This window comes from Nelusetta ayraudi, unplaced genomic scaffold, assembly GCF_046127955.1.
Source record: "Nelusetta ayraudi isolate G7.1 ecotype Tasmania unplaced genomic scaffold, CSIRO-AGI_Nayr_v1 ptg000075l, whole genome shotgun sequence".
Taxonomy (NCBI): Eukaryota; Metazoa; Chordata; class Actinopteri; order Tetraodontiformes; family Monacanthidae; genus Nelusetta; species Nelusetta ayraudi.
The window spans coordinates 2188156-2201281 of NW_027466125.1; the positions used below are offsets into that span (position 1 = coordinate 2188156).

General features: G+C 43.8%; 2 protein-coding genes across 5 annotated transcripts in view; both read left to right on the forward strand.

Moving 5' to 3' along the window:
- The window catches only part of LOC142899661 (connector enhancer of kinase suppressor of ras 2), a 57972-nt gene extending 45581 nt beyond the window's left edge, over window positions 1–12391 (forward strand). For 2 of the 4 annotated variants that reach the window (XM_076043365.1, XM_076043367.1), the window contains 12 exons: window positions 214–251; window positions 363–405; window positions 1520–1568; window positions 2325–2497; window positions 3364–3437; window positions 3585–3656; window positions 5688–5758; window positions 5844–5944; window positions 7006–7783; window positions 8677–8939; window positions 9521–11783; window positions 11819–12391. In XM_076043365.1, coding sequence (XP_075899480.1) covers window positions 214–251; window positions 363–405; window positions 1520–1568; window positions 2325–2497; window positions 3364–3437; window positions 3585–3656; window positions 5688–5758; window positions 5844–5944; window positions 7006–7783; window positions 8677–8939; window positions 9521–9730 — 1872 coding nt within the window. In that variant the 3' untranslated portion in view covers window positions 9731–11783; window positions 11819–12391. The remainder of the gene's footprint in view (window positions 1–213; window positions 252–362; window positions 406–1519; window positions 1569–2324; window positions 2498–3363; window positions 3438–3584; window positions 3657–5687; window positions 5759–5843; window positions 5945–7005; window positions 7784–8676; window positions 8940–9520; window positions 11784–11818) is intronic. The other 2 variants (XM_076043366.1, XM_076043369.1) reach the window with 2 other exon arrangements.
- Window positions 1–13126, forward strand: part of sh2d1aa (SH2 domain containing 1A duplicate a) — a 144744-nt gene that overhangs the window by 100749 nt on the left and 30869 nt on the right. The gene's annotated exons all lie outside the window — the stretch shown is intronic.

A 13126-nucleotide genomic window follows, 5' to 3' on the forward strand; every position in this document is an offset into this window, starting at 1 on the left:
GAAAATCTTAGATAAGATAAGAGGCATTTAAAAATGCGTATAAGACACCTTCCAACACTTGTAACACTTGTGTATGCTGTCTGGGTCAAGACAGGTGACAGGGGTTATAGGACACACACAGGACCTGGTGACAACAAACTCAAAAAAGCAGCAGAAGTGTAAAGCCTTGAAAAAAAATTATTTTAAACCTCTCTGTCTTCTCTTGTTCAACAGCGAGGAGCTGATACTCTGCGAGCGGACACAGCTGACAGGTGAGTTCATGGTTTTGTTTTTTGCATTTGCTTGTGACGACTTCAGGAGTTCAAGTGATTGAATAAAAGGAGTCTTCAGAATTTTACTGAAAGTCGGGTGATTCTCTGCAGGTACTCTGGCTCAGGAAGCTCAGGGGCGGCCTCCATGAGGAAGGTAGGACGGGGGAAAAAGAAACGTTGCATGTGCAGAATACTTTCACTTTAAAAAGAATGCATTTGTCAAAAGCAATCATATCTGTCAAAGAAATCTGGAACTGAATCAAGAGAGGGAAAGAATAGAAATCTTCTATCTGCTGCTACGCCGGGATCAACGTGCTCACAAATAGCCGGACCAGAATAGTGGAGACACCTGAGATTAAATCCGTTCAGGACTGTGATAATTGAATAAACGGTAACACTTGGGTGAGGTAAATTGCCTCCCCCTATTTAGGTTACTGTGTCACGGGGAGCCGTTTTAGTCATTTGCCCTGGAAAGCGCTGTGAGTTGTGGCGGTACAGTGAGTCAGTGTGAGTGTATTTACGCAGCATTGTTAGCCAGACAAACAGCCTGTGGGCGCACACGGCTGTATTAGCACTGATACCTATGGCTCGCTCACATATGCTGGTGTGAAATCTGCTCACAAGGGGAGCTCATGGAGGACTGGGAAGCAATAATGTGTTTAATTTTTTGGTGTGTGTGTGGGGGTTCCTTTAGATTCAAATTGTCGTGCTGATGAGGAAAAAGTGCAACCTTGGCGGCGACTGATCAGCACCTTTTCCGACTTCATATCAAATTTTTCCGACATTAGTCATTTCTACAGGCAGTTGGAGCATTTTAAATCACTGTCGAAATGAATATTATCAGGAAACGGTTTTCGCTCTTGCAACAGTATCCATGAATGAACCATGAACTTCCTGCTCGAGGTCTTTTTGACGCATTTCAGTGCTTTCAAATCGCTTTTTAAAGTTCATCTGGGGAGGTAAAGATCATCATACCCTGATCCTGCCGCTGCATTAAGTCCCTCTGGCAGTCGGCTTTCACTTCTCCGCTGCGGGTCAGAGGTCACTTCCTGGCTGTAGCGAATCCTGCGCTGGGACACCCACCCCCACATCCACCCCCTCGCCCCCAGTGCCTGTAATCCTCTCTGCCATATGCCTGATAGTAGGAAAACAAACTAAACATAGCAAGTGAACTGCCTGCAAAGCTCCCCATGTGCATTAACGAGTCTATTCCTGTTTGTTTGGATGCTGACATGTTTTTCTTTTCCTCCCCCTTTTCTCCTCTCTAGTCATTCCATTATACCTCTCTCAGAACGAAAACCAAAAGGCGAAGTAAAGGTAAATCAAATACATGCCCCTGCCTACATCTTGAGTGTTGTCTCTGCAGTTTTGTCAGTCATGCCTCCAGTTATGACTGGTAAAGTCGAATTACAGCTCGGCGTGGTGTTCATGCTCCAGTGACTGACAGGAGACGTTAGAGAGTCTCGATAGTGTTAATGTTTTCCATATTTTGACATTAAGAATAAGAAACTTTAAAAAGGTAAGGAGGTGCTTTTACAACAACAGGACAGCTAAAAGTCAAACAACAAACAGAGGAATCGAAAAGATGTTTCTCTCATCTGTGTATTAGTGTCAATTAGTTTAGGAAAAAAGGTTCAAAATAACAGTAGCAGATACATAAATTGAACATTCGTTCATTCATTCATTCATTTTCCATACCCGCTTAGTCCCGAGCTCAGGGTCACGGGGGTCTGCTGGAGCCTATCCCAGCTGTCTTAGGGCGAAGGCAGGGTGACACCCTGGACAAGTCGCCAGTTCATCACAGGGATAAATTGAACAAATAAACATTATATAAATGGTGTGGTAGTGTAGCAGATGCACAAATACTTTAATTGAAAAACAATAACAGTAATAATAATGATCTACTTGTTTTTATTTACATATATGTGCGTATATTTGTATGCATATACTGTATGATATCTTAGATTATAGGGTTGTAGGATTACGTGCCACAACCTTTAAATAGCTCCCTGTCCTTGTTCAGCATTTTCAATTTTCATCAATATAACTTTTAACTCTTGCCTGTCTCCACAGGTTCGCTCACCAGTGCCAGTCGGAGGAGAATTTCATGCAAGGACCTGGGCCACGGCGACTGTGAGGGCTGGCTATGGAAGAAGAAGGACGCCAAAGGCTACTTCACCCAGAAGTGGAGGAAGTACTGGTTCATCCTCAAGGAGTCCTGCCTCTACTGGTACACCAACCAAAATGTAAGCAGTCACGTTTAAAACTGTTTGTTATCTGCCTTGGATTTCAATGGGTTTAGCACGGTCAATGTTTTCAGTAGAAAGACAATATAATAGCTACAGGATACAGAAATCAGGAGATTCCATACACTATTGTCCTGACATTAGAAAAAGTACCACTACAAAGTAATTGTCAGACAATTAGTTGAATCCAAGTTATTGCCACTTGAAGGCCAACTGTGTAGAATTTTCAATAGTCTAAAGGCTGAAAAGAAATATTGCAAACAAAGGTTTTCTGTTATCCCATTTGGTTTGAATCCCCCTCTGGGCTTCCGTAGAGACGTTGTGGTGCAGCATGGTTGCCTCCTGGCAAGTTGACCCACTCTTTAAGTAAATCCAAGTGCTAATAAATATTTGCCAAACAAGACGCATTGTGTATCTTTAGTCTTGTTATGTAATTAATTCAAAACCATTCATACTATAAAATGCAACGTCCGTAGATTACAGATGTGACTGACTGGGCCTCCAAGCTGAGTAGATTTCCTTCATTACCACTACAGTTTAGCATGTTGAACTAACAGAATTTTTGAAATTTAATCTGATATTTGTATCAGAATTTACAGACACTGTGAAAATTGGATCTTACTCACAATCGGCAGTTTATGGTGATAATTCACTTCACTTCAGCTGCCAACGGTTTTTGCAAATCAAGCAGTAACAAAAAAAAAAAAAAAAAGTACACTTATAAAAGTAAACAGCATATGCTGTTTTCATATGGCCCGGGTGGAGTGCCTCAGTCCCAAGCATAAACTGCTAAGCAGCATGTTTGACACTTTGTTCTGTTGATGATGCACCACAAACACCCTCCGTCCATCTGACTGTGCCGGCAGGACGAGAAGGCCGAGGGCTTCATCAGCCTCCCGGAGTTCAGAATAGACCGAGCCATCGAGTGCAGACGGAAATTGTGAGTGTCCCTTCGCACTCTGCCAAAATTAGTAATCAAGCACATTTGCTTCCGCCCACACAGCAGCAGCATCTATTTAAAAAAACAAAACAAAAAAAAAAAACAAGAAGCAAAACAATTAACGCATCTTTTTCTCCGTGACTGCAGCGCCTTCAAAGCCTGCCATCCCAAAATCAAGAGTTTCTTCTTCGCCACAGATTGTCTGGAGGAAATGAACAGGTGAGCGGGAGCGGGTAGGTGGGTGGGTGAGGGCTTCCGGCTTAACGCGGACAAAAGTCAGGACGCAAGGGGGGGAAACGTCACGAGTGCCTGGATGAATATTTTAATGGTGTACACCAGGTTTACACAAGGCGGCAGCCCACACGAGGCTGCGCATGAATAAGGCATGAATCTGGCCCTCCGTCGTTATAATGTGGGGCTGCGTGCGTGCGTGCGTGCGTGCGTGCGTGCGTGCGTGCGTGCGTGCGTGCGTGCGTGTGTGTGTGTGTGTTTGCGCAAGACAGAGTTGCTAGTAATGCGAGTCAAAGTTGCGATCTGATGAGTGCTAATTATCCACACCTCTGCCCGGCAACATGCGGCACATAATTGGGACGCTAATCATGAGGCAGCTATATTTACTCTCCATACCGTCTTCATAGTGTTCAGGTGGGAAAGTGCTGGTTTTTGCACCGTTTTACGTGTGAGCGTGAAAAGGTAGGTCAGAGGAGTTCCCGTGTTTGCGCTGAAAGTTGCCTCCAGCGGCAGTGAGGATTTTCTGGAGGACATCACAGAGGAGAGTCTGTGGTGTCACTTGGAGGATATTTAGAAGAATTTACAAAAGGTACGGTTGTGTTGAGGGCCACAAGAAAAAGTAAAGTTAAAAAAAAGTAAAAAGCCTTCATCAGTTTTTTTTCCCCTCATTTCTAACTACTGCTACCCCCTACTGCAATCAAAATTTCACCTAAAATTTTCACCTAAGTGAATTGTTTGAGGTCAACCTGGAAAACTTGTGTGGAAAATCAGTCAAAACTTCTGGCTTTTCATCCAATAAACGTTAAGACCATAAGAATAAATCCACAATGTATTATGATGGCAGGTTGCTGGTTAAACCTTTAGTATTAGGAGGAAGTAGGACATGGGACAAAATAAGAGATAATAACTACCACAATGAGAAGCTTATGCCTAATATTGTCTTGTAAACAAACACACACTTGCAAACCCATTGTTGAAGCAACCGTTAGCTGTTCATAGCTGTAGCTGGGCCTTGATCAGTTTGGATAGTTGGATTTATTGGCAGGAACTTAACACAACTGTACAATTTCCTTTCATTAAATAACGAAGTTAGCGCACACACAAACACACACATACACGCAAACACACACACACACACACACACACACACACACACACACACACACACACACACACCATTGTCAGGATCAATTCTGTGCCTGTTTGCTTCTGTGGAAGTGCAGTGCCTTCCTCTTGGGCCCACTTTGTAGTATCGCAGCTACTCCGGTTCCACCTGCACGGGCCGGGCCTCCAACCACTCCACAGCTGATGCCTTTTATATTGCAGTGAGAGAGAGAGAGACGGAGATCTGCAACAGAGAGGGAACCCTGGGACGGGATGAGGAAAATAGAAGGGGCGCCACCTGAGGCCCGGAGGCTCCTCTGTCTGCCTCCGTTAATTGTCTGGGTGCTTCTCTCTTGCGGATGTAGGCGGGGCACAGATCAGCTGTTAAGAGATCGCATTTAATTATTTAATGTCAAAAAACTTTTTCTTATTCATGACCTACATCTCCCCCAAGTGTGTGCCTTCCTGTCATCTCCCCATTTTAATTACACTTTAATGCCTTTAAAAAAAAACACACATCTCTTGTCCCTTCTTCCTTCTACGGAAGAGGATTAGGGCCACAACAACAGAAAAAACATTAAGATTGTTTTTTTTGTTTTTGTTTTTAAGTTTCTAATTCAAGAATAAAGTTGAAATTTCTAGATTGAACTTGAAATTGATGAAAATTCATGAAAAAAAAATCTAAATTTTGAAAACGAAATTGAAATAACTGTGGGTAACTGGGTTAATCAAACATCCATCCAGTCTACTTGCCCGTCTTTTTTTTTACTTGACTTCATTCATGAAATTTTGACTTTATACATGAAATTTCAACTTAAAACTCCAAATAAAAATAAATAAAAAAATTCTTCCTGTAATATTTTTTTTCTCTTCTTGTGGCGCTAATCCTATTTCGTATCCTTCGCTTCTCTCAAGGTGGATGAACCGACTGGGTCTGGCAGCCATCGGCTACACCCCCGACGACAAGGTGCCCCGCCCTGATGAAGGTAAAAACGATAAATACACCCCTTGAGGCAGTGCACGCCTTCACCTGCGGGAGTGCTGACATGTTTTGCTCTCTCCCGACCTCAGACTACTGGAGTGAGAGCGACCAGGACGAGGTCGACGGCTCCATGACCCTCAAACAGGAAGGACCCTCGTCCCTCTGCGACACTTACCACCGCACGCCGTCCGTGAGTACAGCAACCGTTTTTTTCTCAGTCGCGGCTTCAAATCGGATGGAATGTTTCATCCCTCTAAGCTCCACACACACACACACACACACACACACACACATGCGCGTGTTCTCTCAGCACAGGAGGAGTAATAAAACATCAGAGTGTGAGAAGGTTGGTTTTGGTGGATCCAGCCCAAGACTTGCTTCTATATTCTGCTGCCAGGTCTCCATTACAGCCGGACCTCGAGGTGGCGTGATCACCTCGGCTAATTACATGTCCAGAAGGATGAAAATGACATACAGTGAAATACAGTTTGACTTGAAAGGCCTGTGCCTTAGCATGTTTTCTCCCAGTTGGATGATTCATTGACTTACACATCACTGAGAATCGGTGTGGAAATGTACGAACAATTCTGATCATGTGTACTTGAGTCTAGTGGCGGAATAAGGGAACTACAGGCGGAAAACATTGCAGGTCTCGCAGCAGGCATCGCTAAAGACTGTTAGTTATTATAATGAGCTTTTAATATCATATATTAAAGTTTGCTCAGTCACGTGTCAGAATAAAAGGTTTGCAAACATTATTGTCAAGCCCATTTTTGCTGTTCATTTGTGTATTTTCTTTAGACCATTTGTATGTTTTTTGCATTTGTCTTGATGAAATCAACATAAATTTCATTCATATTTGTGTATTATAAACAAAACCAAATTCCAAAAGTGAAGTTCGATGATTTCACTTCACCCCGTCAGTAACATTCAGTGAGAAGTTCCTCAGGCCTTCAGTTTTGCCTTCTAGCGAGGGATGGATCTTCTTATTTTTATTTTATTTTTTTCGATATTTGAATTGTTACCACTCGTGGATGTTTGGGAGCCCTGCAGTTCCTCATCTCATCGCTTCTGTTGCGCTCATGCTTTGCTCTCTCTCTGCTCTCCATCCTCTCCTCCGCCTCTCTCTCCTCTTTTTGTCTCTCCCTCACGACGCATCTTCTCCTTTACCCCCTCGGTTCGGCCGTCCACTCCCCCCCTCCCCACCCTCCACACTGAATGCTCCCCCCCACCCCCACCTCCACCCCACAGACCCTCCAGGCTAACCTCCTCCACAGCTACGACCAGTTGCCCCGCTCCGTCAGCTCCATGAGCCTCATGCGCTCCACGCCCTCCCCGCTCCCCCTCCCCCCGCCGCCGCCGCTGAGCGCCTCCACCTCCCCCGTCCCCCCACAGATGGTGTCTTCCTCCTCCCCTCTCCCGCTGCAGGTCAACTCCTCCAGCCCCTTCCCCGAGCCCAAGCACGGGCGCCACTTCTCCAGCGAGTCCACGCACTCGCACTCGTCGGCCGAGGAGCAGCGCGGCGACGGGCTGGGCGCCGGCACGGGCACGGGCAGCACCAGCACCCACTCGTCGGGCTGCCGCTCGTCCCACCGCGAGCGCCGCTCCTGGCAGGACCTGATCGAGACGCCGCTGACCAGCGCCGGGCTGCACTTCCTGCAGACGGCGCCCGGCGAGAGCGACTACGGCGGCCTGATGGGCACGGTGGGCGGCGACATGGGGGGGCTGTACGGGGGTCTGGGACGCCAGGCCATGTCCCCCGAGAGACGCCGGCAGGCCACGCTGCCCGTCCGCAGGCACCACGCTGCCGAGAGGGACCGCGACCGGGACGGGCCCTTCCCGCTGGAGCGCGGCCCCTACTCGCACAGCCACACGCACCGGCGCTCCAGCAAGCAGCGCAGCCAGAGCCTCCCCAGGAACAGGGACCCGGTGCCGGCCAGGCTGCTGCACACCGCCGCACACATGGAGGAGAGGAGCGAGGACGAGGATGGCGAGGGGCCGCCCGCCGACATCCTCCAGGGTGAGGAGGGTAAGGAAGAATGAAGAGGGCTAAGAGGAGAGGAGTGGAGTTTTTAAAGACGGTCGTTGAATCAAATTAAATTTGCTGCTTCCTTGATTCAAAAACCACTTGAGAACTTCATATACTCTTATATAATTTTATAGCTTGAAACTGGCTTGGTTTGTCCTATAGTTTTAAGTAAAATAACTTTCTTCTTGCCGTCCACGTTCAGCGAATGCATTAATGCTTCTGTGCACAACGTTGCTGAGTTCCCTCCATCCAGAAATGCATAAGTTTGCGTATTTTTGGTTCCCTTTTCCAACTTGACCTTTACTGGTACTTTTGCCAATGCAGACTTTTTTGTGCTGGCTCCCACTGAACTAATTACAATGAACACAGTAGTTATGTGCATGAGCAAAACAGTACATACAATCGAATATTGCATTACTACATTATTACACATGCTTCAATTTTGAAGAACTGTCCAAGTGCTTGTTTTTCCTCAACTAGATCTGTGAGACCAAATTTCAGTTTATCATATCGTTTGCATCTGAACTTTTTGTACATAAGTTCTGCTTGAGGTGGTGATTATCTCCAAATGTGTGCAACTTGTGAAAAGTCTGACCGCAAATATAAACCAGAAATCTAAATTCTGATCATTTTAAATATTTTAAATCATTTCCTCCCAGACCCAACAAGATTACTGCTGACGGATGCAACAGCATGTATGGTCAGTGGTGCTAATGCAGAAATATGTACAGTGTAACTTACAACTGTACAGTGCAGCTTTTCCTCCTTCTTAGTGTAAAAAGAAGAATCTCATCTGGAATATATAGCTACCTCATGTTTTAAGGGATAAGACGAACGGTGCTTCCCTCCTTCCTTCAGCAACTGTAACTCTTCTGCCCATGTCGTTCTTCCAGACGTGCGGGAGTTGAGGGTGGAGAGCCGAGAGAGGAGGGTCTCCGAGGGGAGGGACCGGCGGCCGTCTGAGGGCCGTGAGCAGGAGTCTCTGGACGGACTAGAGCAGCTGTACCGGGCCCTGGAGCAGGCCAACATCACGGCCCTCGGGGACCCAAGACCCTGCAGCCGGCAGGAGCTCCGACGCTGCTTCACCCAGAGAGCCAGAGACCCTCTGCTGAACGACAGGCTGCACCGGGTCCGAGCCCTGCGCAGCACCTTGAAGGTTAGCATGGGCGGAAATACATGTGTACCCATGTATGTACAATTCATTGTGTATATATATATATATATCAATACATACACACATATATATATATATATATACACACACATGCATATACATATATATGTATTTACTGTATTTACACATATATACATGTATATGTATGCTAGTTTGCATGCTAATAAGCAACTTATTATGTATATATATATATATGTATGTATATATATATATATATATATATATATATATATATATATATATATATATATATATATATATATATATATATATATATATATATATATATATATATGTATACATTTATATGTGCGTATATAGTATACACACATATTACACACATATGTATGTATATATCTGTATAAAATATATATGTGTGTATGTATATACTGTATATATATGTATATATATATACATATATATTTGTGTGCATGTATATATATCATATATAAACGTGTACTTATTCTTCTTATTATTTTTATTATTGTTATTATCATTATTATTATCATTATACACAGTATATTGTAATAACTCTGTGACCCCACTGTCACCTTGATCAACAGGCCAAAGAGTCGGAGCTGGCCGTCATCTGTGCCCTCCTGGAGGACCCTGGCTTGTGCTCCCAGACCTTCCGGGAGTGGAAGCAGTGGCACAGCGAGCTCTACTCAGACATCTGCCAGCTCAGTCCGGGCACCAACGGCCAGGACGAGCTCTCGCCGCTCGCCGTGCCCCTCATGACCCACACGCACTCCTTCATTGAGACGCACGTGTGATGAAAAAGGACAAGACAAACACATACACATACACACATGCACACACCTGCTAACACACACACAGACACACACACTGCTTTACATAATCTGATATCTGTCTTCTGATCACGACTCTGAGCACGTACTCACACAGACACACACAGACACACACACACACACACACACACACACACACACACACACATACACACACATTGTAAGATGTGTAAATATCACAAAAGGGACAGTCTGAAACCTGCGTGTATGAATTTTTGATAATCCCGAGGACCCTGCAGGGTGCCTGTTGCATGCCTGAACAGAAAGCATTAATCTTCCTTTTGTCCATGGAACTCAGCAGAAACTCCACAAGCTTGTCGGGTGAAAAATGGGAAAAGAGGGGGGTGTGGACGGGGCGAAGGAGAACTTTTTAACACACTGTTTGTTTATTTGTTTGTTTGTTTGTTTGTATCCTTCTCTGTTTTTTTTGTTTTTTGCTATCTTTGATTTCAGGGCGCAGGGGGAGCTATGTAGCAGCAATACAGAGGAGAATCCTTTTCACCACAGCACTGTACCACTTTTGTACTGATAAACTTTGCACCCAGAGAGCCGCCAGTTCCCCCCACCTCTCTCTCTCTCTCTCTCTCTCTCTCTCTCTCTTAGTATTTTCTGTCGTTGCATATCTGGATTGACAGCGACCTCACCTCCTGAAGGGACAGTGCCTGTGGAGGAAGGCCGCTTTAACCTGTCTCAGAGCGAAACGACAACAGAAAACTTGCACCGCTGGAATATTGAGAAACTGTGAACCACAAAGAGTCGGAAGGAAGGAAGGAAGGAAGGAAGCTCCTCTGATAGAGCACCGCTCAGTGTTTCCTTTTCTTTCTCTGTATCAGTTCATCACCTCTGACTCTTTTCTTTCTCTCTCTCTCTCCTCTCCTGTCCGCAAAGACTTGTGTATATGTTTATACCGCTGTGTATACCGATGTAAATGTTTGCGTTCCACTACCACTGTGATATGCTTTTTAGAGGTAGCGGAGGGAATTCAGACAGTATGTATTTGCGTGGGTGCAATGCAACTTTATTTTTTTCTTTTTCTTTTCTTTTTTTTTTTTTTTTACCTCTCTTCCTTTTCTCTCAAACAGCGAATGCAACAGCTGGAGAGTCATATTGTTTTTTCCCCCCCTCGCAAAACAAGTCACTCACTTACGAAGAATGCACTTTCTTATATCTCTGTATCCCCTCGGCTGCATCACAGGGTCTCTGTCTCATCAGCCTCTTTGCCATCGCTGTTCAGAATATCAGGTTTAAAAAAAAAGAGAGAAGGAAGAAAAAAAAGAAAAAAGCATTTGCCGTCTCATTTTCTAAAGAATTTGTGTACAGTCTACAGATATATTTAAACATAGGAGAATATATAAATCTATTTACATTTTGTGTCATAGATATAATGTAAAGTATGATGTATTCTATGCCAAGGTTTTTTGCAGTGTCCCCCTCTTCACTCTGTCGACGCAGGGCGCTCAGCAGACAATGGTGGCTGCAGTCACTGATTGGCAGTTTTTAGTGGTTACCCTTCCTCTGGTGATGTGCTGCATGTGGAGAAGGCCCACCACTGATTTGATTGGACAGGGTAGTAACAAACAGAACAGAACAGATCAAAACAAAACAAAAAAAAGAGTGTATCGATTCAGTTCTTTCGCTGTTCTGTTTTTTTTTAAAATCCTTCTTCACGATCGTGAGATGAATTGGACTTGTAGCGCATGATGCAGGATACACGCAGATGTAACTGCCGAATAACTGTTTTTGTTTTGTTTTTTTTATTTTGCTTTATTTGGGTTTTTCTTTGCTGTCCATTTGTCCAACCTGTTCTTTTAATCTTCATTAGATAGTGTTTGATGACACAAACTGTACAACAGCTGAGAGATGCGGCACTCTTGCTGCTCATTTACTGCTCATTTTCTTGGTCCGTTGCAGATCCTCCTTCAGCATGCTACCCGGAGGGCTGAAACCTGTGGTTCATACCAGAGACTGACACGTGGGTCCACAGGGGTTTTTTGTTTGTTTGTTTGTTTGTTTGTTTGTTTGTTTTTGGGGTTGTTTTTTTTTGGGGGGGAGGGGTCTAATCTCAAAGACATCTGTGCATTTGTTTTGTATTATTATTATTTATTTATTTTTAATTCCATCTTAGGAAATGTTTAATGCAGAGCGGTTAAAGACCTTGACAATGAAATGGTCTGTAACGTCTGAGAAGCCTGGATGAATCATCTCATCTGCAATATCAGGCCAAGGACTCAATGGTGCCCCCTAGTGTCGAGGAACCCTTCAGACGTGTAGCAACACTGCTGCATTCAGCACTATCTGTACATTCTTCATATTATTATTATTTTATTTTTTTTGTTGCTGTAGATCTCTTGGAGTGTAGTTTCAGGGTTTGTTTGTTTGTTTTTCGTTATGTCACACCCGTGCAAAATATCAAACACACTTTTTTTTCCTCTAATGGTTAAGTTGAGAGTACCACAAAGAAACTAAAGATGCAAGCACTTTCCCTGTGCCTCCCAACCCTTTCTTTGGCAACAATGAACAGGCAATTCTACACACACACACACACACACACACACACACACACACACACACACACACACACACACACACACACACACAGAGAGAGAGAGAGATAGAGAGAGAGAGCTGTAGATGAGTTTTAATACAGTTGTAGTCTGCAGACTTCTTTTTCTCATTTGTAATGTTGGTCTTCTTTTTTGCAACAGCTGCTCCCCACCGAGCAGGAAACATACTGTAGATGGAGCGCAGGTTACAATTCGTAGGCACAGACTGTGTTATCCCTCCGTGTAAGATGTAAGTTGCACTGCGACATTAAAAAAAAAAAAAAGGAACATATTGCTCTTTTTCAAGGATAATATTAGCTTACTGTTATTCTGTACATTAAACAGACTAAAGATGATATTAAAAAGAAAGAAAATTACATTTATTCTTCTTAAGGTAGCCTTTTTGTTTCATATATATGAATATATATTACAGAAAATACAGATTGTAAACTTAAGTTGTTAAACTTTGACTTCAATAAACTGAATCCTCTGCACTATGACTTGTGTACTGGTTGTTTTTTTGTCTGCATTCATCCCAAAGAATCACTGTACAGTGCACCCTGTGCTTATTTGCAAGAGCAAATGCAAGTTTTACAAGGACAATTTGTGTCATGGCACAATACTTACCGTTCCCTTGTGGATAGCAAAATCCCCCTGGGTAAATTTGTACTTCCATCCATGGAGCTTTTAATCTCGATGTTTCATAGTTACAATTCCTTGGCAACTGGCAAGTTAGCTTTTAAAAAAATAAAAAAATAAAAAAATAAAAAATTTAGAAAAGTATTTTTGCCTTGCCTGTAAATACCAACTGCGGTCT